The sequence below is a fragment of the Pelobates fuscus genome, chromosome 4 (assembly GCF_036172605.1).
Source record: "Pelobates fuscus isolate aPelFus1 chromosome 4, aPelFus1.pri, whole genome shotgun sequence".
Lineage (NCBI taxonomy): Eukaryota > Metazoa > Chordata > Amphibia > Anura > Pelobatidae > Pelobates > Pelobates fuscus.
Window position 1 is genome coordinate 10396063 of NC_086320.1, and position 25338 is coordinate 10421400.

General features: G+C 45.5%; 1 protein-coding gene across 3 annotated transcripts; it reads right to left on the minus strand.

The window, feature by feature from the left end:
- Window positions 1-870: 870 nt before the first annotated feature.
- On the minus strand, window positions 871-25272 carry EEF1D (eukaryotic translation elongation factor 1 delta). Of its 3 annotated transcripts, XM_063450972.1 has the most exons (11): window positions 25226-25272; window positions 18464-18485; window positions 12685-13844; window positions 10927-11074; window positions 9666-9737; window positions 6185-6256; window positions 5271-5364; window positions 4853-4959; window positions 4345-4566; window positions 1421-1615; window positions 871-917 (listed from the first exon to the last, which is right to left on the minus strand). In XM_063450972.1, exons 3-11 carry the CDS (start codon window positions 13842-13844, stop codon window positions 879-881), a joined length of 2109 nt encoding a protein of 702 aa, XP_063307042.1. In that variant the 5' UTR covers window positions 18464-18485; window positions 25226-25272; the 3' UTR covers window positions 871-878. The 3 variants fall into 3 exon arrangements, with proteins under 3 accessions (XP_063307042.1, XP_063307043.1, XP_063307045.1); XM_063450973.1 differs by lacking the exon at window positions 6185-6256; XM_063450975.1 differs by lacking the exons at window positions 6185-6256; window positions 9666-9737.
- Window positions 25273-25338: the final 66 nt, after the last annotated feature.

A 25338-nucleotide genomic window follows, 5' to 3' on the forward strand; every position in this document is an offset into this window, starting at 1 on the left:
ACTACACCTAGAACACTTCATTGCAATACAGTGGTCTTGGTGAGTGTAGTGGTCCTTTAAGTGTATAAGTTTAAGGAAATCACAATCACTTCCAACCAGGGCCTTTGCCCTTTATGGTTCACAAACTTCCCCTAAATATGTTGTATTCCTGACCCTATAGTGTTAACACCACCATCTGGGCCCCTCATACCTCCCTAAATATAGTAAAATCTTACTTTTATTCAAGCCCGAAGCTGCAGGCTTTGTCCCGATTTCCTTTTGACCTGTCCACTATCATCAAATCACAATGCTTCCCCATAGATCCAATCACAACGCATCCCCATAGGATTGGCTGAGACTGACAAAGATCAGAGGCAGAGCCAGCATGATTCAAACACAGCCCCGGCCAATCAGCATCTCCTCATAGAGACGAATTGAATCAATGCATCTCTATGAGGAAGGTTCAGTGTCTGCATGCAGAGGGAGGAGATACTGAATGTTTGGATTCATTTTAGGCAGCCATGACCCAGGAAGGATCTCTCTAACAGCCATCTGAGGAGTGGCCAGTGAAGTTATCACTAGACTATAATGTAAACACTGCATTTTCTCTGAAAAGACAGTGTTTACAGCAAAAAGCCTGAAGGTAACGATTCTACTCACCAGAACAAATTCAATAAGCTGTAGTCCTGGTGACTATAGTGTCCCTTTAAACATCTAGCCTGAAATTAGAGCATGGGATAGAGAGCCAGGCTGGCCTGACCAAACCTGGGAATAAAATATAGGACAGCAGGATCATGTGAAGTGATAGAACGGGCAAGTATAAACCCAAATAATGCTCAAACACACAGACTGCATTCTGCATACGACTTTATTAACTCGTCTTGTTCAGGATTTAGTCTTTAGATTTTGTTGAAAGCAGCGATGTCCACACTCTGAACCTGTGAAAAAAGCAGAATTAAGAGTAGGGACTCGCAGCTATTAAAGAGTAAAAATCAATTATTTTACAGAATGAGTTTGATTCAAATACGGACCAAGACAACATGCAAACAAAACCCAAAGCCATGTTTACAAGAACTTCTAAAGATAAACCAGAAGAGTATTTTGTGCAATAGATATTAAGGTATTTAAACATGAGCACAAATACCCGTGATTATCCCTTGAGAACTCCCATTGAACTCCATTCTCTAATCAAGTTAGTGCGTGATAATGTACAAGATGAGAAGACGGCAGGACTGAGGGAGTTAGAATATACGGAACTCGCCTTTTACCAGAAGCTACCATGGGAATCTATACATTTACCCCCCCCTCCCCCCTGCATGCGACTGATCCCTACAGACATTCAGATCCACCCTTCGTTATGACAAAGCTTATCCTCACAAGCTCTGCTACCTTGCCCTCATGCACAGGATAGCAATCCAATACATCCCGACTAAAAACTTACATAGTCCTCGAACTTGGTGATCTCCTCCTCGAGTATATCAGTTCCAACCTTGTCATCTTCCACCACACACTGGATCTGAAGCTTCTTTATGCCATAACCAACTGGGACTAATTTGGAGGAACCCCACAACAGGCCGTCCATCTGAACAGACCTCACACACTCCTCCAGCTTTGCCATGTCTGTCTCATCATCCCACTGCAAACAGGAAATCATCAGGTTATGCAGGTTCGTGAATAACAGGAAAACAGTGGACCCACACAGGTAGCCTTGGGTTACATTTGGGTTATTTGGATATTTTAGCCTGATTTGTCATTTGTTTGGAACTATAATTAACTGTTTAACCCCTTAAGGACCGGCCTGTTTTTGCGATGTTGTACGTTAAGGACCAGAGCAGTTTTAACACTTTTGTGGTGTTTGTGTTTAGCTGTAATTTTCCGCTCTCTCATTTACGGTTCCCATACAAGTTATATATTGTTTTTTTCACGACAAGAAGGGCTTTCTTTACATACCAGTATTTATATTATGTCATATATTGTATTTAAAAAAAAAAAAAATATGGTGAAAAATTAAAAAAAAAAAAACATGTTTTTGGACTTTTACTTGAAAAATCTTTTACTTATCTACAAAAGCTAATGAAAAAAAACTGCTAAATAGATTCAAAATGTTGTCCCGAGTTTATAAACACCCAGTGTTTACATGCTTTATTGCTTTTTTTTGCAAGTTATAGGCCTATAAATACAAGTAGGAAATTGCCGTTTCAATATATATATATATTTTAAATGTATCAATAGTGACATTGTTACACCGTTATCTGTCATAAATCCCCGAAACACACCTAACATGTACATATTTTTTAAAGTAGACAACCCAGTGTATTCAAAATGGGGTATGTCCAGTCTTTTTTAGTAGCCACCTAGTCACAAACACTGGCCAAAGTTAGCATTTATATTTGTTTGTGTGTTAAAAATGCAAAAAACGCTAACTTTGGCCGGTGTTTGTGACTAAGTGGCTACTAAAAACGGCTGAACATTCCTCATTTGCAATACCTTGGGTTGTCGTCTTTTGCAAATGGTATGCCATCATGGGGCTAATTCTCATTCCTTGGCTACCATACGCTCTCAAAGGCAACCTAACCAATCTGATAAATTTCAAAAAAAAAAAAAAAAAAGTAAAATCAAGCCTTATATTTGACCCTGTAACTTTCACAAACACTATAAAACCTCTACATGTGGGGTACTGTTATACTCAGGAGACTTCGCTGAACACAAATATTAGTGTATCAGAACAGTAAAATATATCACAGCAATAATATCCTCAGTGAAAGAGCTGTTTGTGTGTGAAAAATGCAAAAAACTTCACTTTCACTGACAATATCATCGCTGTGATATGTTTTACTGTTTTGAAACACTAATATTTGTGTTCAGCGAAGTCTCCCGAGTAAAACAGTACCCCCATGTACAGGATTTAGGGTGTCATAGAAAGTTACAGGGTTAAACACAGTGCTAGCAAATTAAATTATCTGGACTTTTGGCCTGGGTTGGCAGGCAGGTCCCTCAAATTGCAATCATTAAAATTACTTAATTAGGTAAAAATATTACATAAATATGCACGTAGAATTTTAATATATATACATATTTATATATTTGACGTCTACGTGTATATTTATGAAATTATTTATGTAATTATGTATGTGGACATATGTATATTTCGTATTATTTTTATTTATTTATTTATTTATACATAGATATATATATCATTACATTCTAAGTGTATTTTGATATAAATATATATATATCAATATCAAAATACTGTTAGAATAAAATTGCATATATATATATATAATTTTTTTTAATTATTAAAAAATTTTATTTTTTGTTATTTATTTTTATTAACATATTTGTATTTTATAATAATATATATACCATATATATAGTTATTATATATATTGTATATATTTGTGTGTCATTTAAATATAAGTGTATTTTTATATTAATATACGTATATATAAATATAAAAATACACTTAGTATGACATTATATATATGATATATATACACATATTTTTTTTTTACACCGATTGTTTTTTTTTTACACTTTATTTTGGATTTTACACTTGCAGGGAGACTGCCTGTCAGCACAGACAGTCCCCCTGCAGGCAGACACATGGACCCCTATTGCGGTCATGTGATCGAGTGATCACATGGCCGTGGGGTCCTGATCTGCCGAGGGGGGACTGCCCGGGCAGACAGGCAGTCCCCCTGGACCGGGAGGAGCACTGATCGCCGCCGTGGGACCGACGGCGATCAGGTAAGTAGCCCCTGACCGTTATGACGGTTCAGGACCGTCAGCGGTCCAAACGCACATTTTACCGCTGACGGTCCTGAACCGTCAGCGGTCCTTAAGGGGTTAATGAATAAACCCTTCCAGCCAAACTACAGATTAATGACCCGAAGCCGTCCATAGTCTAGAAAACCCTGTTTATTCTATACCCCAGAGCGGATCTTAGGACAGCTAGATTACAGAACTAATGGGATTAGTAGTTATCAAACCGTTTTACATTTATTTTGGTGCAATGTCGGGGAGACAGCCACTAGAGGTTGAATTAACCCTGCAGTGTAAACAGTTTATCTGAAACTGCTGTGTTTTCAGCTGCAGTGTTACAACTAGCGGGACGTGGCACCCATACCATTTCATTGAGCTGAAGTGGTCTGGGTGGCTATAGTTGTCCTTTAATTGGGACCATTGATAAAGTCAGAATTCTCAACATGTGCAGGGAGGATCTGAGAGCTGGATATTTTTCTTTACAGCATTATTTTGATCTTGTAAAACCCAGTTATTGCTGGCAAATCTTGCTATTTTTACCCTTTGCCTGGCTAACCGCTTTCTGGAAGATCCAGCTGCAGACAGAATCCGATAGCCACTCACCGGTTTGACATCCAGCAAGATTGAGGACTTTGCAATGATTCCAGGCTTCTTAGATTTCTTCTCCGCATACTGACGTAACCTTTCCTCTTTGACCTTGACGGCTTCTGCATCTTCCTCTTCGTCACTTCCAAAGAGGTCAATATCATCATCATCTTCATCTTCCTCTTTCTTTTTTGGGGCTTCAGCAACAGGGGCAACTTTAACCTCTACTGGGGCAGGGAGCTAAACAGAAGAATAAAGTCACTTCAAACATATGGGCATCGAGAGAGCACACTAGCAGAGCACTCCAAGTACTATAACCACTACAGCTCCTCATGACATATGGAGAGTTTGGTTTCAGTTCAGCTAACTTGTAGCAGTTTGACAAAAACAGGGCTCAACACCCAAGGTTTGGCTACTCACCTGCCTAATGAGGAATTTCTGCCAACGTTTGGCTTTGTGAAATAACATACAGGCAGCTGACGGCAGTTTTAGTTACCGTATCTTACAGGAAGAAGAGTTAATGTACCTTGCAGACAAAAGGTGCAGGTCTGGGCTGATCTGAGGTAGCAGACTTCTCCAGTGTATCGACCCGGTTCTCCAACTCAGAGATAGCAAGCAGCAGATCTTTCACCACTAAGAGGAGAGAGAGAGATTTTACTAAATGCTTTACAGCTCTGTGTTTTGAGAACAGGAAAAGTGGAAAAGTATATAAATATAGTAAAGGGAAGAGGGGGGGGAGAGAATAATCACCAAATCTTATTAGATGATATACTGAGGGGGATTATATATAGATTTACATGTCTGAATATAACCGAAGCAGTAAAATGAATTTAGATTTGCTACGCTTACAGAGTCCAGGAGGGATATAAAGAGCACGAGGAGGGTGGAAGCTGTCCCACCAAGAGATAAAGCTGTAAGCAGCAATGCCGCGTAATGTTCATCACCTTTATGCAGGTTCTGATTCTCGTGTTCCAAGGTAGAAACCCGAGACAGGAGCTCACTGTTGTCTCCACCGCTTGCGGGTGCTGCAGCCGTGCTCTGAGGAGGAAGGAAAAAATACACAGAAAGAGGTAAAGAATAACAGACGTGCTGTGTCACGTTCTTAAGCAGCTGCAGCTACTCCCAGCCAGGAGCAGGTAAGTGAGCACCTGAGACAGTCTACCAACATGCATGCGAGTGTGGGGAGGAAAGTGGTAGAAATTAAAAAGTTTATTTTTAAATCACAGGATAAGATGTCAAGGCAAGCAGTCCATTAACCCTTTCATTTAGTTGCTGTTCAAGGCATTGCCAGATACCTGTAAATATTTGCGTTTTGGAACCATCTTGCAGTGAAGCTTAATTGGAAAATAATAAACGGGTGCTAATGCAATGCCTGCTGTAACAGAGCTCATTATGAAAAGCCAGCAGACCCCATGAAACGCAAGAAAATGTTAAATACAACTGCTCACCCAATAGAACAGCAGCTGAAGAAGAAACCTGCAGCGGACCCAGTACATTGCAGACTGCCTGACAGTGAGCTATGTCTCCCGACTGCCAAAGCATTCAGCTTGTAACGTGTGTCTATAGCATGGGTGACCTGCTTCTAATCCCAGCATCCTGTTGGCTAGCGTTCGAGATCTCATCCGGAGTGTCAGTTTCAGGGTGTGTAAAGATAATGTCACTAGTACAAAGAGTAAGGGTATTTTAAAGAGGTTCAAGGGCTACCTGACAGCAAGGATGGTCTAACTAGCACTGAATGAATTGCATACTGAGAAGGTACAGATGGGTCCCCCCAAGAATTGGTCAATATATCCAGGATTCAAGGAAGCAAGTGTCTGGAATGACAATACAGCTGACAATCATGAAGAATGAAACTTACAGTATGGGACCCTGATTGGCTCTGGGGCAGGGAAGGCGAGGCTTCTTTTGGGCTATGCAGGACATCCCTGAGCTAGAGGGGGAGAAATGTGGATTTGTTTAATGAAATGCCAGCGAGAGACAGGCAGCATGCACAGTAAGACATGCAGGCGAAAGGGATGGAGAAAAGGAAAGGCATGCAGCATTGGTTAATGGACTACAACGCAACAGAAAGGACCAGCCTGTGAAATAGAGGCACATTCCCAAAGGAGAGCAAAGTATCCCCCCAGATTAAAATCAGGTAAGACGTACTGCAATAAAGAAGTAGATGGGTTTCAAAAGTCAAACTTAAAATGGTATTTTATTCAGTCACATTAGTTCCAAGAGACACTAAACAATCAACCCCCTACTACTCACCATTCCTTGGTACTGGCACACTCTGGCCACAAGTGAAACTGTAGGAAGACCAAAAGAAAATCTCCAGGCACTCAAAGTGTTCAAGCCGCAGGCAGACTTAACGGAACAAAAAAAGAGCAGCAACGTTTCGACCGGCTAGCTTAACAAAGACCTCTTTAGAAGGTCAAAACATTGCTGCTCTTTTTTGTTCCATTAATTCTGCCTGCGGGCTTGAACACTTCAAGTGCCTGGAGTTTTTGTTTGCCTGATCGTTGTGGGATTGCTGGTCCTGCTCCAATGCACGGAATGTCTGCTGGGATTGAGTGCGGGCTCCTATCTTCATTTTTCGTAACAAGTGAAACTGTAGTCTCCAATGCTCACCCTCTAAAGCTCCATGGAACAACCGGGCTAGCAATCGCGCCCCCCCCCCCTACTGCCGCTCCATGGCACAACCTGGATTAGCAAGACCCCCCCCCCCCACTGCAGCTCCATGGCACAACTGAGATTAGCAATTCCCCCACTGCAGCTTCATGGCACAACCCAGGTTAGCAAATCCCCCACTGCAGCTTCATGACACAACCCAGGTTAGCAAATCCCCCACTGCAGCTCCATGACACAACCCAGGTTAGCAAATCCCCCTCTGCAGCTCCATGACACAATCCAGTTTAGCAAATTCCCCTCTGCAGCTCCATGACACAACCCAGTTTAGCAAATCCCCCTCTGCAGCTCCATGACACAACCCAGGTTAGCAAATCCCCCTCTGCAGCTCCATGACACAGCCCAGGTTAGCAAATCCCCCTCTGCAGCTCCATGACACAACCCAGTTAGCAAATCCCCCTCTGCAGCTCCATGACACAGCCCAGGTTAGCAAATCCCCCTCTGCAGCTCCATGACACAACCCAGTTAGCAAATCCCCCTCTGCAGCTCCATGACACAACCCAGTTAGCAAATCCCCCTCTGCAGCTCCATGACACAACCCAGGTTAGCAAATCCCCCTCTGCAGCTCCATGACACAACCCAGGTTAGCAAATCCCCCTCTGCAGCTCCATGACACAACCCAGGTTAGCAAATCCCCCTCTGCAGCTCCATGACACAACCCAGGTTAGCAAATCCCCCTCTGCAGCTCCATGACACAACCCAGGTTAGCAAATCCCCCTCTGCAGCTCCATGACACAACCCAGTTAGCAAATCCCCCTCTGCAGCTCCATGACACAACCCAGTTAGCAAATCCCCCTCTGCAGCTCCATGACAACCCAGGTATGCATTTCCCCCCTCTGCAGCTCCACAGCACAACCCAGGTTAGAAATAACCCCCCACCCCCCTCTGCAGTTCCATGGCACAACCTGCATCAGCAAGAACCCCTCTCTGCAGCACCATGAGCACCCACCCTAACTGCCGTTCTTCAGCACAACACTTCTCAGCACCTTCTCCCCAAGTCCACTTGTTCCCAGCATGCTTTGTGCTACACCTTGCAATCTCCAGTTCCTGCATTAGCAGTCAAGTAGTCAATCAGCCCCATGGCTAGAAATACAGACTCCAGAACCAACGCAATGTGAGCTATGTGAACACACAGTATTCTTAGTATTATCTGATCCATTCTCTAAATTAATGAAAGGGAGGCCAGCTTCCATTACTGACTGTGCACAGCTACACTGCCTTCCAGTACCTCAGTCTAATGTCGCAAGGCTGGGGAGGAAGCAGGCCAACCGTGGAAGACAAAGAAGGAATCAGGGGATATAGTATTCTCTCAATGCAGACACACCCTCATCTGAAAAATCTGAGGAAAAACCCATCGGAGGATCCCAGCGCACACACATTTCTATTGCACTGTAGAAGGATATGGTTTGCATTGAAAGTCATACTATATACAGAGTTCACACAGGTCTTCCCCTAATTAACTCCATTCTATGAGCAACTTGCAGTAACACACTATGTTAGAAATAATGAAGCAAGTAACTTATCACAACCATTAATTCTAATCATAAGATTAAAACACACACGATAACATGAATTGTGTTATTAACAAAGTAAAGCCACCTCTATCTGAATAGAGGGCTTGAAATAGGTTATTTGTAGAGGAGGTAAGGGTTAAAAGCCATACCCAGTGACAGGCAAGGAGAAATTGTGCAGATCCCAAACTATGTCCCAGCAGGGCTTTCATGTTACGGGGAAGGAGGGTCCAGAAACTCAGCCAAAGGAACAGTCCAGGTACGGGGTATCATAACTTGATCGGAATAAAGTTATTATGGTGCAGGGAGGTCCCCGACATAAGAAGTTAAACAACGTCCGCTGCATTTCGAGGCTTGAATCAACAAGATTCACACTACAAACCATTGATCGGCTGGGTGACATTGTTTCTAATTTGTTTTGAGAATGGAGAGCTACTGACAGGTGACTGCTCCAAGTCTGAGGCCTCCTGGTCAAGCCTTGGACTGCAACGGAAGTTGATGGGAGAGCGAATGGACATCAGATTAAAGACTTTGAGGTTGAACCATTTGTTAACAATTTAACCCCTTGAGTTAAGCTGCTGCCAGAGGATCTCTTCGCAGAACAACTTCTTCCGGTTAAGTTATGGTGAAACCAATGGTAACATAACAGAAGCAGGATGAAATCCACCCCCTGACAAGGTAGAAGAATGCTTCCTTATCTGGGACACTCCAAAGAAGGCAAGCAATGCAAGATTTAACCCATGGAACAACAACAAAGGACAAGCTGGTATTTTTGGCTTCTCCAAAGCTTCAATGAGCACGGTTTGGTTTTAACAAAATGGAGAAATCCAACTAGGAAGAAGGAAGGGCAACACATGATTCAACCTCCAAGCAAGCCATGCAGGCTGAATTCCCAGGGCCCACTTCAAACATTGCAAATTAAAAGTCGGTTTTGCTGCTAAAGGGAGGTAAAGTGGCGGTATAATGAAAATGCTGCAATCTGTGAATGTTAAATAAAACACCCCCTTCAGATTCCCAGAGTGCCTTGCAGCTCACAATTTGGCCTTGTTTGTCACTGTGGTACAGACACACATACACACATAATGAGGGAAGCAGAGTCTGATCTGAGTTAGGGAGACGCAGGTTTGCCTGCTGACGAGAGAGCTCTGCAGTACTCACTCCGGACAGCGATTTCTGGATATTCTCCCTGGCTCTGGCAATGTCGCGGAGGATTGTGCTCGATCCATCCTCCTGTAAGCCGTGCAATAAAGAACCATACAAAAAACGAACAAGTTACCAGATGGGGAAAAGGTGTAATCCAAGATATTTAAGGCTGGACTTGCTGGCCAACGGGTAAGAAGTACAGGTAATTAAACAGCACTTTTTATCTCTTAATGAGCGGTTTAGATAGGCTGCACCAGTAACAGATCGTGGCCTCAGATTTGGCATCCTGTTGTAAACTAGTTGGATAGACTTTCTAACACTATCCATTCCTATGCAATTCTGAGAGATTTACAAAAATGTCACCCTATCATTTATTTCACTATTAAGGAGTTTACTCTCCCTGCCTCAACCAGCAAAGGCAAAAATCTATAAAATGTGTGGTTATGTCAAAGATATACACAGGGCTCACTTTGCCATAAACAGAGCTTGGTAAGGAGGAAAGTACAGGTTATTACAGGCACGGTATATTAATCCGGAAAACACAGGGCGGCAATGAAATCGTGCAATACTCTAATTTATTTTATTGGACAGTAGATTTTACAAGCTTAATATTAACCATCTGCAGCCAGGAAAGCAGCTCTGCTTAAAATGGAAAAGATTTTTGTATTTTTCGGGGAGGATCACAAGGCCACTTTTGTACGGTGATTATAGGAGCATTTTAGGCATTGCGCTGCGCTTTAGCAAAGAACCAAGTCAGACAGACACAGCCAAGACAGCCACCAACTGCAGAACCCTGGAAAAGCATTGACACCCCAGAAACAGAGTAACACTAGGAGGGAGTAAGAGAGCAGTCATTGCTTCATAATAGCGACAGAAAATCATTACCTAAGCTAAATTATGGCAGCAATAAATACACAATGTTTTCTTTTGTGAGAAGCCCACTCCCTGGTAAAGACCTGGCCTGGAAGGAAGTGTGGATAATGTCAGAATGTGTTCATTACATAAATGGCATTAGGGCGGCCAATCTGACAGTGGAACACTAGGAGGAGGGGAGATAGAATATAGGAAAACTAAAAACTGTTAAGGGGACCCTTCGTTCTAAACACAAGGGAAGTTGTTTAATTGAAAGAAGAACTAGGTTTGACTCTGAAACCCAGGGGACTGGCCATCTAGGAGAGTCAGGGCCCTTTACTAACCTGTGTTTTATGTTAGGCAGCAGCTGGGGGCCACATGTTAAAATACTTTAGGGCAGAGCCCCAGGGGGCTGTGTTCTCACCTGTTGCTGGTTCGGAGTGTTTGGAGAGTTTGGAGAGTTTTCTGCCAGATTCTTGCTTAGATTTTCATAATACTGTCTCTCAGCATCTTCATACTTGAATCTGTCAAACCAGATTTTTTCCGTTGTTAGGCACGAAGTTGCCATTGTTCTAAAGCAAAACAAAAATTTCAGTTTTATAGTAAATCAAGTAATAAGTACAGCTTATATTTTACTCTCAGCAGGATTCCATGAACCAATCAAAGCACGGCCCTGTCCTCAGTGCTACACCCCCCGTTCGTCAGCGCAAATACTGTAACCTGCATCCAACCTTCCCTTTATCTGTATCCGCTAACTGAGCAATCAACATTGGGATTTAAATAATCAATCCTACATAACATTGTATGGCCAATCCAATCGCTCTCACAGCACCCAAAGCCTGCCCCCCCTGCTCACACTAATGGACATTCTTAGTTTGGGTGCGGAGAGAGAGCCACAATGTAATCAAACGCATGAAAACATTGACAATACAGTCAAAGTCATGGTGTCCCATCTATGTCTTTTTTTCTATGTCTGTTTAGATCTCCTTAGGAAGAGAAAATTGTGGTAGCCAATAACAGACACTTTTTTGTATTAGTCTCTATGCAGGAATGACTTATATAATATGTATGTATCCATTGGAAATATATCCTCCCTTACATGTAAGCTAGGATATTGAACACCATACCATCATTTTATACAAATCACACAGAGAAAGCCAAAACTCATACTCAAAGGCTGAACACCAAATCTCACCCATCCCAGATAAAAAACAAAAAAAACCTTTTTATTGTAGTGTTAAGATAAAATATCAAGTGTGAATTTTAATATTGCCCATGTGTCTACCCCTGAAATTGTGAACTGGGGCGGCTGTGTCACAATAGTCTAAAGTTTATGAGTTTCAGAGGAATGACACAAGGGCGATATTTATATTTAAAGGACCACTCTAGGCACCCAGACCACTTCAGCTTAATGAAGTGGTCTGGGTGCCAGGTCCAGCTAGGGTTAACTAATTTTTTTATAAACATAGCAGTTTCAGAGAAACTGCTATGTTTATCAATTAGTTAAGCCTTCCCCTTTTTCCTCTAGTGGCTGTCTCACTGACAGCCGCTAGAGGCGTTTGCGTGTTTCTCACTGTGAAAATCACAGTGAGAGCACGCAAGCGTCCATAGGAAAGCATTATGAATGCTTTCCTATGCGACCGGCTGAATGCGCGCGCAGCTCTTGACGCGCGTGCGCATTCAGCCGACGGGGAGGAGAAGAGGAGGATCGGAGGAGGAGAGCTCCCCGCCCAGCGCTGGAAAAAGGTACGTTTTTACCCCTTTCCAGAGCCGGGCGGGAGGGGGCACCCTCAGGGCACTCTAGTGCCAGGAAAACTGGTATGCTTTCCTGGCACTAGAGTGGTCCTTTAAAATTTAATTATTTTACACGTCACCAACTGATGCTAGACTTAACCACAGATGTGAACTCTGAACAAACTTAGCTAGAAGACCAGAAGCACCAGCGATTAACCAAAATTAGATGTGACCGCACTACACAAGAAAACAAATCTGATCCTTTGCATACAATAGACCATCATCGCACCGGACAAACATACTGAGAGGAGAATAGCTACAGATGTAAACCCTTTCTTTAGGAGACTGAGGCCCAACAGCAATCCACTAGAACAACCATTTTCAGAATCTGTATGTACAGTCGCTTACATATAGCACTTTTTTTTTGAGCGAAGCACACAAAACCTACTTTTTGTGAGGAAGGACAGCACGGCGCTTGCACTTTTTTGCCACCTTTGGGACTTTGGCTACAGTGGGTTTCTTGGCATTCACAGCCTGCTGGATATTCAGGCTCTGAGCCACATAGAACCGTTCTTCGGCCTGATCATAAGCGGGCTTATTAAGCCACACACTCTCACTGTCTTGGTGAAGGAAATAGTACACAGGGTTTTGAAGCAGCCCACTACTTTCCTCAGGGATACTAGCCAGATCTCGCTTTTTGGAGGTTGGCTGTGGCTGCTTTCCAGCTGACTTTCTATTCCATTTATCCCGCTTGTTTTTTTTCCCTGAATGAAAGCTCCAGTACTGATTAGAATCTGTCTTTAGTGCAGACTGTTTGCTGGCAATATTTTCATAAAATATTTTTTCTGCTTGGTCGAATGACGGCTTCTCCAGCCATACATCAGATAGCAGATCTTGCAGACCAGCCCACTGCGGCTTCCCATTCACCGTGGTTCCCGTAGGAGATGCCGGTGCCCCAAAAACCTGCAAATCCGGAGCAGCTGGAGTCGGGGTGGCACTCACATAACCCTCATCGGACGCCCTGTGCATGACCCCAGTAACGTCTGTTTTAGGAGATTCTAGAGAAAGGACAAGGGGGCGTGGAGCAAGCGGCGACACAAACTGCAAGACAAACTGTCTTTCTGCATCATCAAAGCTGAACTTATTGATCCAAATGCCATTATCTACATGGTGGCAAGCGCTCCGGCTGCTATGGCTGCAGTTCCTCAAGGCCGGACTGGATGAATCTTGGCAAGCACTCTCTGGATCTGATGGCTTGGTATGCAGGGCTTTAGCAAGCATGGCATGGTATGCATATTCAGCTTCTTCATACAAATACTTATCAAACCAGACTTTATCAGCCATCAGTCCAGACAGCATGCAATCCACCTTTGGCAGCAGTCCTTTGTTCCTGGGCGACCTTTTTCGCCTCTTCTGCTTTTTCCCATTAGTTTTTTTTTGGTCGACGTTGGGAGAATTTTCACCAGAGTCGTACTGGTTGCAGCCATTTGATGCCTCTTTGCTAGGAGCCGTATGCCCAGGCTGGAGCTCACAAGTTGCCCTGGAAGTATCTTCATTCTTTTCCACCCAAGCAGACTCTACTGGGCTCTGGTGCTTTCTTGTCCTCATCTTCAATGGTGGCATGCAGCGTTAAAAATAAACAAGAAAGCAGTAATGCAGTTACAAAGCCACAGAAAACATAGGAATGGGGGGCTTTTCAAGAAGACATCTTGAAAGACAATCCAGAAATCTTACAGCTGCTATGGCTACACTATATGCAAATCCTATGCTACTAGCCTTAAAGTGAAACTATATGCACCAAAACAAATTTAGGTTAATGAAGTAGTTTTGGCACAGATTATACCCCTACAGTCTCACTGCTCAAATCTCATCAGCCATTTAGGAGTTAAATCACTTGTTTCTTTTATACAGTATGCCTCACTGTGACGGACAGGATCTTAACTTACTTTAGGTTTTATCTCCTGCTCTGTAAATTGAACTTTTAAGTCTCACACGGGAGGATTCAGCATTGTCTAGAAGGCCACTAACAGAGCATGAGATTAATTCTAAATAAGACTGTGCAATAAAGGAAGTTTAAACATGAGATCGCTCTTTACAGGAAGGGATAATGAAAGCTGTGTAAGTCACATGCTGGGAGGTGTGACTTGGGCTGTATAAACAAAGTGATTTAACTCTTAAATGGCAGAGAATGGAGCAATGAGACTGCAGGGTCATGATCTACACCCCAAAACAGCTTAATTAATATTTTAGGGCTTATAGAATCGCTTTAAAAGTTACTCGCAACTGCAACCCACTAGGGGTTAATTTTTACTCGCCATGGCAAAATTCTCACTCGCCATTGGCTAATGGAAACTTTGAGCACTGAGAGTGTCTGATATCAAAGCATTCTACAGGCCACCTTAAAAAATAAAAACCAATATGGCTGTCCATATATAATGAGAATGAACAAATCAAATTCCTTTTAATCTACACACAAACAAATCGATCCGACTAGAACTGAACTTTGGAGTCTTCTTAATTAAATAAGACTGCACAAGCAAATAAATCACGGATTGATCGATTCATTAGATTACATTAAAAGGAATTTGATCCGTTTGAGCAAGCTGAAAACAATTAATGCACAAGTCTAGTTGGCAGTAGTAGTTACGGAGACACTAAATTTTAAAAGAAACATTTTAGCCGGGCGCTCTAGAATGGGACGCCCTACTCATTTAGCATTAGCCGGGCGCTCTAGAATGGGACGCCCTACTCATTTAGCATTTGCCGGGCGCTCTAGAATGAGACGCCCTACTCATTTAGCATTAGCCGGGCGCTCTAGAATGGGACGCCCTACTCATTTAGCATTAGCAGGGCGCTCTAGAATGGGACGCCCTACTCAATTAGCATTAGCCGGGCGCTCTAGAATGGGACGCCCAACTCAATTAGCATTAGCCGGGCTCTATGGAATGGGACGCCCTACTCATTTAGCATTAGCCGGACGCTCTAGAATGGGACGCCCTACTCATTTAGCATTAGCCGGGCTCTCTAGAATGGGACGCCCTACTCATTTAGCATTAGCCGGGCGCTCTAGAATGGGACACCCAACTCAATTAGCATTAGCCGGGCGCTCTAGAATGGGACGCCCAACTCAATTAGCATTAGCCGGGCTCTATGGAATGGGACGCCCTACTCATTTAGCATTAGCCGGGCGCTCTAGAATGGGACGCCCTACTCATTTAGCATTAGCCAGGCTCTCTAGAATGGGACGCCCTACTCATTTAGCATTAGCCGGGCTCTCTAGAATGAGACCCTACGCAGTTAGCATTAGCCTGGCGCTATAGAATGGGACGCCCTACTCAGTTAGCATTAGCCTGGCGCTCTAGAATGGGACGCCCTACTCATTTAGCATTAGCCTGGCGCTCTAGAATGGGACGCCCTACTCAGTTAGCATTAGCCTGGCGCTCTAGAATGGGACGCCCTACTCAGTTAGCATTAGCCAGGCGCTATAGAATGGGACGCCCTACTCAGTTAGCATTAGCCAGGCGCTATAGAATGGGACGCCCTACTCAATTAGCATTAGCCGGTCGCTATAGAATGGGACGCCCTACTCAATTAGCCGGTCACTATAGAATGGGACGCCCTACTCAATTAGCATTAGCCGGTCGCTATAGAATGGGACGCCCTACTCAATTAGCATTAGCCGGTCGCTATAGAATGGGACGCCCTACTCATTTATCATTAGTCAGGCTCTATAGAATAAAACGTCCTACGCATTTAGAATTAGCCGGGCTCTAGAGAATGGAACGTCCTACGCATTTAGCATTAGCCAGGCTCTATAGAATGGAACGTCCTACTCATTTAGCATTAGCCGTGCTCTATAGAATGGAATTTCATACTCATTAAGCATTAGCCAGGCTATAGAATTGAACGTCCTACTCGTTTAGCATTGGCCGGGCTCTATAGATTGAAATGTCCTGCTCATTTATGTTTAGTCAAGCGTTATGTGGACTGAATGCCCAGTCACAGCTAAAACTGCTGTCATTAAATAGGACCAGCCTGAGAAGTTGGCATGAACAAACATTAAAGGAATAATATGCTCTAATATTTTGCTTTTAGTATATTCTATATCCTTTGGCCTTTAGCTTACAGTATACTTTTGCTTTTCTGATTAGATGTCTTCTTGATCAAACCCCCATTAACAAAGCTTTTCCAGAGCAGAGGGTCATGTAAAATCAGAGCAATACTCATGGTACACTCTGGGAGTGGAGTTATTTTGTTAGTAGACGTGACCACAAACTTGAAATGTGACCTTTCACTAACCCTGCAGTACATGCGAACCGCGAGGGTCAGCAGGAACCTCACTGATAACAGGGCATGCACAGTATGAACAAAGAACCAACATGAATCAAGGGTGGCACTGCCATTCACAGCACAACACGTACAGAGCATGAAAGTGCGTACACCTTTTCAGAATCAATATACTTGAATACTCAGTGTGGCTCTGGGATCAAGGGCTGGTATGGTTTCTCAAACAAGCAGAATGTTAGGAAGCACTATGTCCCAAATAATTAAAATATATATAAATAATTATTTGGGACATAGTGCTTCCTAACATTCTGCTTGTTTGAGAAACCATATATATCTTGTTTGAGAAACATATATATATATATATATATACACACATATATACACATATATATATATATATATATCTTGACCTGCCATCAGGCGGAGCAACGAATATAACATGGGGTGCAATTACTGGCAATTTGTGAGTGATCGGTAGCAGGACATCTGAATATTCTAGATGAACCAGCTTAAATCATACAATAAGAATTTGAAAGCTGTGTGATTGTCCATTAAGGGTTCTTTTATATGAAGTTGTGGTTGTTTTATATGAAGTTGTGGTTTGAGTGTGCCTCTACCCGGAGTTTTTTTTGTTTTTTTTTTATAAAGAATATAAAGTGATGACTGCTTCCTGTACTCTGGAGCGACAATCTGTGCGCAGGTAGTCAAAATGAGTAATTCCATTTTAGAGGATTCACCTTAATACGCACTAGAAATGATAACATAATATATAAATCACTAGGTAACACCATCTCCAAGTATACAGAGCTAGAGGTTCCACAAAGCCATCTGTAAAGCAAACTTTTAGGCAGTTGAAATAACAGATTTAAAAAAAATATATATATTATTTAGGGCCATTTATCTAAAAGTGCATTAGTGGTTTGTGCCAATGTCCATTATATAAACACAGTACTGCTCCCAGAGCTGGCACTGTTGCAGAAAATCTTTCAGGAGACACTATGTAAAGTAATCACTACAGCGTCACTTTAAATACAAGGCATCATCTAAAAAAATGTTGCAGAGCTAAAAGTCCCAGAATGCCTTGCCATACCAAGACATTAAAGGATCACTATAGGGTCAGGAACGCAAACATGTATTCCCGACCCTATAGTGTTAAAACCACCATCTAGCCCCCCTGGGCCCCTCATGCCTCCATAAATATGGCTAAATCTTACTGTATTCAAGCCTGAAGCTCTAACTCTGCATGCGGTTTGCCTCAAACAAAACAAGCAGTCTGCTGACATCATCAGAATTGGTGGCCTGATCCAATCACAATGCTTCCCCATAGGATTGACTGAGACTGACAAAGATCAGGGGCAGAGCCAGCATGATTCAAACACAGCCCTGGCCAATCAGCATCTCCTCATAGAGACGAATTGAATCAATGAATCTCTGAGGAAAGTTCAGTATCTGCATGCAGAGGGAGGAGATACTGAATGTTTGGATGCATTTTAGGCAGCCATGACCCAGGAAGGATCTCTAACAGCCATCTGAGGAGTGGCCAGTGAAGTTATCACTAGGCTGTAATGTAAACACTGCATTTTCTCTGAAAAGACCGTGCTTACAGCAAAAAGCCTGACGGGAATGATTCTACTCACCAGAATAAATTCAATAAGGTGTAGCTGTTCTAGTGACTATAGTGTCCCTTTAACCCCTTAAGGACCAAACTTCTGGAATAAAAGGGAATCATGACATGTCACATGTCATGTGTTCTTAAGGGGTTAAAAAAATTATCATGTGAATTGCAGCTTTTAAACAGCTGTAGGGCTACCTAGGATGATGGCTATAAGGTGCACAGCACTTTCCTTATGAATGCAGAACTAGACGAGACAATGATTGTGTGGAATGGAGGATGAAGCGCATGCAAGATGTACGGAGAACGGAATGTCATTAATACTCACTGTACCCTGGAGTACTGAACTCCTATAGCAGCATTAAAGAGAGAAGGCAGGCGAGTTAGAAAGGATCAGACAGAAAACATTGCAAAATAAAGTCCCTAACAGGCAGATTAGTTAGTTTTAGAAATCCCCCCACACCATGCAAGAGAAAAAGACCTAAAATTAATCATTCGGCATTGTGGGCTTTGTTCAAACAGTTAAATTAAATTCAAATAGAAAAAAAGAAGACATGTGAAGGTGAACAGGAAAACCTCAGCTACTTTTATAGCTTGCCGAAATTTGGAGATTCATTGATGAAAGAAAAAAAATAAAAAGGAGCGAGGGAGAAGGGAGCTTATTTTGGTTGGATTAAAATTTTTATATGGTGGAAAAAAAAAAACTAAGCAGACAGTTTAGTGGATTATTAGAAACCCCAGGACAGGGGATTAAAGAACCCTGACTGCCAGTCACCATGGCAACAAGACATTGGCTCCTTTAAAAGTGCAGAGCAATTCAGCTGGTGTATTGATTGTGTAAGTCCGCATCACGTCGTCCCTGGTCCCCGATACATTGTAGACGGCATTGGGTGCACTCAGCAATCGATTAGCGTTCAATTTGCTGCAGAATCAACAGTCACTTAGCCCCTCCCCTTCTTGCTCCACGCTGCTTTTTCATGCAATCAGGGGGCTAGGGCAGCAGTGACGGACAGGCAAGCCAGACGCTCAGCTCAAGACACCAAAGTGTTAATTGCATGGAAGGCAAAAGTAAATTTCTCATTTTAGTCCAAAATCTAGGTGACTTGCAGATTACACCATACGTGTGTGTTGGTTGTCAATACCAAATAAAAACAATGTGGACGCAGTAGGTGTCAATAACTCCTTCCTGAATCCTATCATTTCATTATACATATTCAAACCGGTTACAAACGATTACAGTCACTGCGAGCAACATGGCCCCTGCATTTTATTATAGCGCAGGTTTAGGGTACAGTCCTGTTTTAATCACGTGAGAGCGTCTGTTAACTGGCTGCAAGAACTGGACATGGCATCCCCCATAGCCCATCACTGGCAGCCAGACCTCATTATCTAAGCCACAGCATTACGGGCATTACATTACAAATATTAAAGAACCTTCAGCGATTGCACCAAACAAATGTGTTCCTCTATAACAGCAGGGGGGGGGGGTGGAACTTTCGGCCCTCCAGATATTTCGACTACATCTCGATAATGCTTTTACAGCCATAATGCTAGCAAAGCATCAAGTGAAATGTAGTCCACAACATCTGGAGAGCCAAAGATTCCCCACGCCTGCTATATAACAACTATGAGATGTTTTAAAAGTTGCAGTGGTTATGGTGTTTGTGTGTCCCTTTAAAACATCAATATGTTATATTGCCAGACCTATACCCCAATAATACTATGTCTACACTAAAACCACATGAATACTATATTATTGTAATATTGTAAATATTGTAAAGCGCTACGGAAACTGTTGGCGCTATATAAATGGCAATAATAATACTAGAGCTATAACCTACTATTCCTCTACCCCAGCATGACAAGCCATCAGGCAGAGAATGTGTAGGGTTAAAGTGCTTCACTTTATAGAACTCCACAGATCTGAAAAGACCGATATACAATGTAGCTCAAAGCATGGAATCCAGGGAGAACCTGAGGTACAAGAATAACCAGTCCCAGAGGAGAAGATATCAAAATAATACAGGTTGTATCAGTGGATCTTTAGGCTGGGTTATAAGTGGACAAACCGTTCACTTGCTTAAAGCAATTAACATAAAAGATCTCTTTACACAACCACTTAATCCGCTTCTTGTATTGAAGGAACATGAATAAAAAAAAATAGATTAAGATACTCCCTGCAGCCAATACCCTCCAGTGAGATCAAGCTCAATAACCGTATCTATGTGCGTCCGAAGGCTCCCTCTGCTAACTGACTGGCACTCATATAGAAGAGAGGAGCCACCAGACCTGTGCTTGGCTACCCCTCCTGTAGTAAAGTTGTAGAAAAGTGCAACGTTTCGATCCCACAAGGGATCTTTCAAGCTGCTTGAGATAGATCCCTTGTGGGATGGAAACATTGCACTTTTATTTTTTAATAAATCTGCTGTTCAACTGACCCTTGAGTGCCTGGATCACAATTTTGTTTAACCGACTGTCACTACTAGGCAAGGACACCACGAAATGTAAACCGTGTACTTCTCAGACATTACACGGGTTTTGTTTGCAGGGCTTCAGAGGCAGCATTTATGAAGTGATGTTGGAGCCTGAACTGCCCCTTACGGTCCTAGTACAATAAAGTACCACGTGTGCCCACGCACACATCAAGCTACAGCCAAGTGATGTATATCCTAAAATTCACAACGAGACAGGAGCTTACAGGATATGCTTGGAAATCCTGCTGAATCAAGGGACAGGATTGTGTGAAGGACTTGGTACTAAATCCATAGGGAAACTCCAAATACACTGGATAGTAGCAGAGCAGTCACTCACCACTAAGGAGGGATGCTGCAATCACGGACCTCTGTCCGGTTGGTCCCCAGAGGATCAATATGATCACTAAAAAGCTTAGGTTTTCAGTGCAGTTACCATCTGATGAATGAGCATCAGTAAGTCACACAGTGAATAGATATCCTGCTAGCAGGGTTTATTAGCATTACATTTACAAGTTCAAAAGGGAAATTAAAACATCTACTTAACTTCCCACAAACCTGTATCCTAAAGACACAAACTGTGATCCTAGTTATGTCTTTATGTGGCTTGGTGAGAGTACAAAGGATTAGCAAACTGCATATTATGCTAAATCCCTAAATAATCGCACATTCCTTAGAAGCCTTGTTACCTAAATAACCGGATATTATGCAGTTATTGGAAACTGAGCAATACTTAGGACTTTGAGTTTACATCAAATCGTCACTGAGAAAAGACCCCAAACAACCAACTCCATTATCAGACCTCCACTGGGCCCATAGATATTCTGGACATTTATTGTTCCAGTTTGCTGGGCTCTCAACAATAACCATGTGGGAAGGTAGGGGGCATGGAGGCGAGATACGGGGGGAGGGTGCTTTCAGGAGAAGTAATGAAGGATATTCCTGTTACAGAGCAGTACAGTGACAAATGGCTCAGCTACACATGGCAGATCTAGCATGTTCTCCTGGTTCTACATGATGGGCATTTCATGAATAGGGCTAAATGAAACCAACTAAGGAAGACCATAAAATGTATTGATTCTGCTCTATATCAGTTCTTCTCCTGCCCCAATGCAGAGTGATGAGTTCTCCATACGCCAGACTGTCCATAGAAACATAGTATGTGACGGCACATAAGAACCATTCGGCCCATCTAGTCTGCCCAGTTTTCTAAATACTTTCATTAGTCCCTGGCCTTATCTTATAGTTAGGATAGCCTTATGCCTTAAATGCCTTTATTATATTAACCTCTACCACCCCCAGACAGGGCGATAGCCATTATAACCCCCATACAAGATATATCTCCCCTCTCCCCCCCCCCCATGTCTGTCCCAGTGTAGCCCCCCGGGGCCCGGTATATATCTATGGCTGTCCCGTGTGGCACCCCGGGGCCCGGTATATATCTATGGCTGTCCCAGTGTGGCCCCCAGGAGCCCGGTATATATCTATGGCTGTCCCAGTGTGGCCCCCCCAGGAGCCCGGTATATATCTATGGCTGTCCCAGTGTGGCCCCCCGGGGCCCGGTATATATCTATGGCTATCCCAGTGTGGTCCCCAGGGGCCCGGTATATATCTATGGCTGTCCCAGTGTGGCCCCCCGGGGCCCGGTATATATCTATGGCTGTCCCAGTGTGGCCCCCCGGGGCCCGGTATATATCTATGGCTGTCCCAGTGTGGCCCCCGGGGCCCGGTATAGATCTATGGCTGTCCCAGTGTGGCCCCCCGGGGCCCGGTATAGATCTATGGCTGTCCCAGTGTGGCCCCCCGGGGCCCGGTATAGATCTATGGCTGTCCCGCTGTGGTCCCCCGGGGCCCGGTATATATCTATGGCTGTCCCAGGTATATATCTATGGCTGTCCCAGTGTGGCCCCCCCCCAGAGCCCGGTATATATCTATGGCTGTCCCAGTGTGGCCCCCCCGGAGCCCGGTATATATCTATGGCTGTCCCAGTGTGGCCCCCCGGGGCCCGGTATATATCTATGGCTGTCCCAGTGTGGCCCCCCGGGGCCCGGTATATATCTATGGCTGTCCCAGTGTGGCCCCCCGGGGCCCGGTATATATCTATGGCTGTCCCAGTGTGGCCCCCCGGGGCCCGGTATATATCTATGGCTGTCCCAGTGTGGCCCCCCCGGGGCCCGGTATACATCTATGGCTGTCCCAGTGTGGCCCGGTATATATCTATGGCTGTCCCAGTGTGGCCCCCCCGGGGCACGGTATATATCTATGCTGTCCCGCTGTGGTCTCCCGGGGCCCGGTATATATCTATGGCTGTCCCAGTGTGGCCCCCCGGAGCCCGGTATATATCTATGGCTGTCCCAGTGTGGCCCCCCCGGAGCCCGGTATATATCTATGGCTGTCCCAGTGTGGCCCCCCGGGGCCCGGTATATATCTATGGCTGTCCCAGTGTGGCCCCCGGGGCCCGGTATATATCTATGGCTGTCCCAGTGTGGCCCCCCGGGGCCCGGTATATATCTATGGCTGTCCCAGTGTGGCCCCCCGGGGCCCGGTATATATCTATGGCTGTCCCAGTGTGGCCCCCCGGGGCCCGGTATATATCTATGGCTGTCCCAGTGTGGCCCCCCCCGTGGCCCGGTATATATCTATGGCTGTCCCAGTGTGGCCCCCCCCGGGGCACGGTATATATCTATGGCTGTCCCAGTGTGGCCCCCCGGGGCCCGGTATATATCTATGGCTGTCCCAGTGTGGCCCCCCGGAGCCCGGTATATATCTATGGCTGTCCCAGTGTGGCCCCCCGGGGCCCGGTATACATCTATGGCTGTCCCAGTGTGGCCCCCCGGGGCCCGGTATATATCTATGGCTGTCCCGCTGTGGCCCGGTATATATCTATGGCTGTCCCAGTGTGGCCCCCCCGGGCCCGGTATATATCTATGGCTGTCCCAGTGTGGCCCCCCGGGGCCGGTATATATCTATGGCTGTCCCAGTGTGGCCCCCCGGGGCCCGGTATATATCTATGGCTGTCCCAGTGTGGCCCCCCGGGGTCCGGTATATATCTATGGCTGTCCCAGTGTGGCCCCCCCGGAGCCCGGTATATATCTATGGCTGTCCCAGTGTGGCCCCCCCGGAGCCCGGTATATATCTATGGCTGTCCCAGTGTGGCCCCCCCGGAGCCCGGTATATATCTATGGCTGTCCCAGTGTGGCCCCCCCGGGGCCCGGTATATATCTATGGCTGTCCCAGTGTGGCCCCCCCGGGGCCCGGTATATATCTATGGCTGTCCCAGTGTGGGCCCCCCGGGCCCGGTATATATCTATGGCTGTCCCAGTGTGGCCCCCCGGGGCCCGGTATATATCTATGGCTGTCCCAGTGTGGCCCCCCGGGGCCCGGTATATATCTATGGCTGTCCCAGTGTGGCCCCCCGGGGCCCGGTATATATCTATGGCTGTCCCAGTGTGGCCCCCCGGGGCCCGGTATATATCTATGGCTGTCCCAGTGTGGCCCCCCCGGGCCCGGTATATATCTATGGCTGTCCCAGTGTGGCCCCCCGGGGCCCGGTATATATCTATGGCTATCCCAGTGTGGCCCCCCCCGGGCCCGGTATATATCTATGGCTGTCCTGGCATTGCCCCCCCCGGAGCCCGGTATATATCTATGGCTGTCCCAGTGTGGCCCCCCGGGGCCCGGTATATATCTATGGCTGTCCCAGTGTGGCCCCCCGGGGCCCGGTATATATCTATGGCTGTCCCAGTGTGGCCCCCCGGGGCCCGGTATATATCTATGGCTGTCCCAGTGTGGCCCCCCGGGGCCCGGTATATATCTATGGCTGTCCCAGTGTGGCCCCCCGGGGCCCGGTATATATCTATGGCTGTCCCAGTGTGGCCCCCCCGGGGCCCGGTATATATCTATGGCTGTCCCAGTGTGGCCCCCCCGGGGCCCGGTATATATCTATGGCTGTCCCAGTGTGGCCCCCCCGGGCCCGGTATATATCTATGGCTGTCCCAGTGTGGCCCCCCCGGGGCCCGGTATATATCTATGGCTGTCCCAGTGTGGCCCCCCCGGGCCCGGTATATATCTATGGCTGTCCCAGTGTGGCCCCCCCGGGCCCGGTATATATCTATGGCTGTCCCAGTGTGGCCCCCCCGGGCCCGGTATATATCTATGGCTGTCCCAGTGTGGCCCCCCCGGGCCCGGTATATATCTATGGCTGTCCCAGTGTGGCCCCCCCGGGCCCGGTATATATCTATGGCTGTCCCAGTGTGGCCCCCCCGGGCCCGGTATATATCTATGGCTGTCCCAGTGTGGCCCCCCCGGGCCCGGTATATATCTATGGCTGTCCCAGTGTGGCCCCCCGGGGCCCGGTATATATCTATGGCTGTCCCAGTGTGGCCCCCCCGGGCCCGGTATATATCTATGGCTGTCCCAGTGTGGCCCCCCCGGGGCCCGGTATATATCTATGGCTGTCCCAGTGTGGCCCCCCCGGGGCCCGGTATATATCTATGGCTGTCCCAGTGTGGCCCCCCAGGAGCCCGGTATATATCTATGGCTGTCCCAGTGTGGGCCCCCCGGGGCCCGGTATATATCTCTGGCTGTCCCGCTGTGGCCCCCCCGGGGCCGGTACTCACGCTGCAGCCGGTTCTGTTAGTGAGCGGAGCGGGAGGGAGAGGGCGGGGCCACGTCACACGCTGTACTAGCTGAGACCGGGTCATACCACTGCAAAGGGGGGGGGGAGAAAGGG

Excerpts from the sequence above, each read along its gene's own strand:
- EEF1D (XM_063450972.1), bottom strand. The coding sequence starts at position 13,844 with ATGAGGACAAGAAAGCACCAGAGCCCAGTAGAGTCTGCTTGGGTGGAA. Across the intron at positions 6,257-9,665 it reads TCCAGAAATCGCTGTCCGGA|CTCAGGGATGTCCTGCATAG; the intron begins GTGAGTACTGCA and ends CTCCCCCTCTAG. Across the intron at positions 4,567-4,852 it reads CTGCACCTTTTGTCTGCAAG|CTCCCTGCCCCAGTAGAGGT; the intron begins GTACATTAACTC and ends TCTTCTGTTTAG.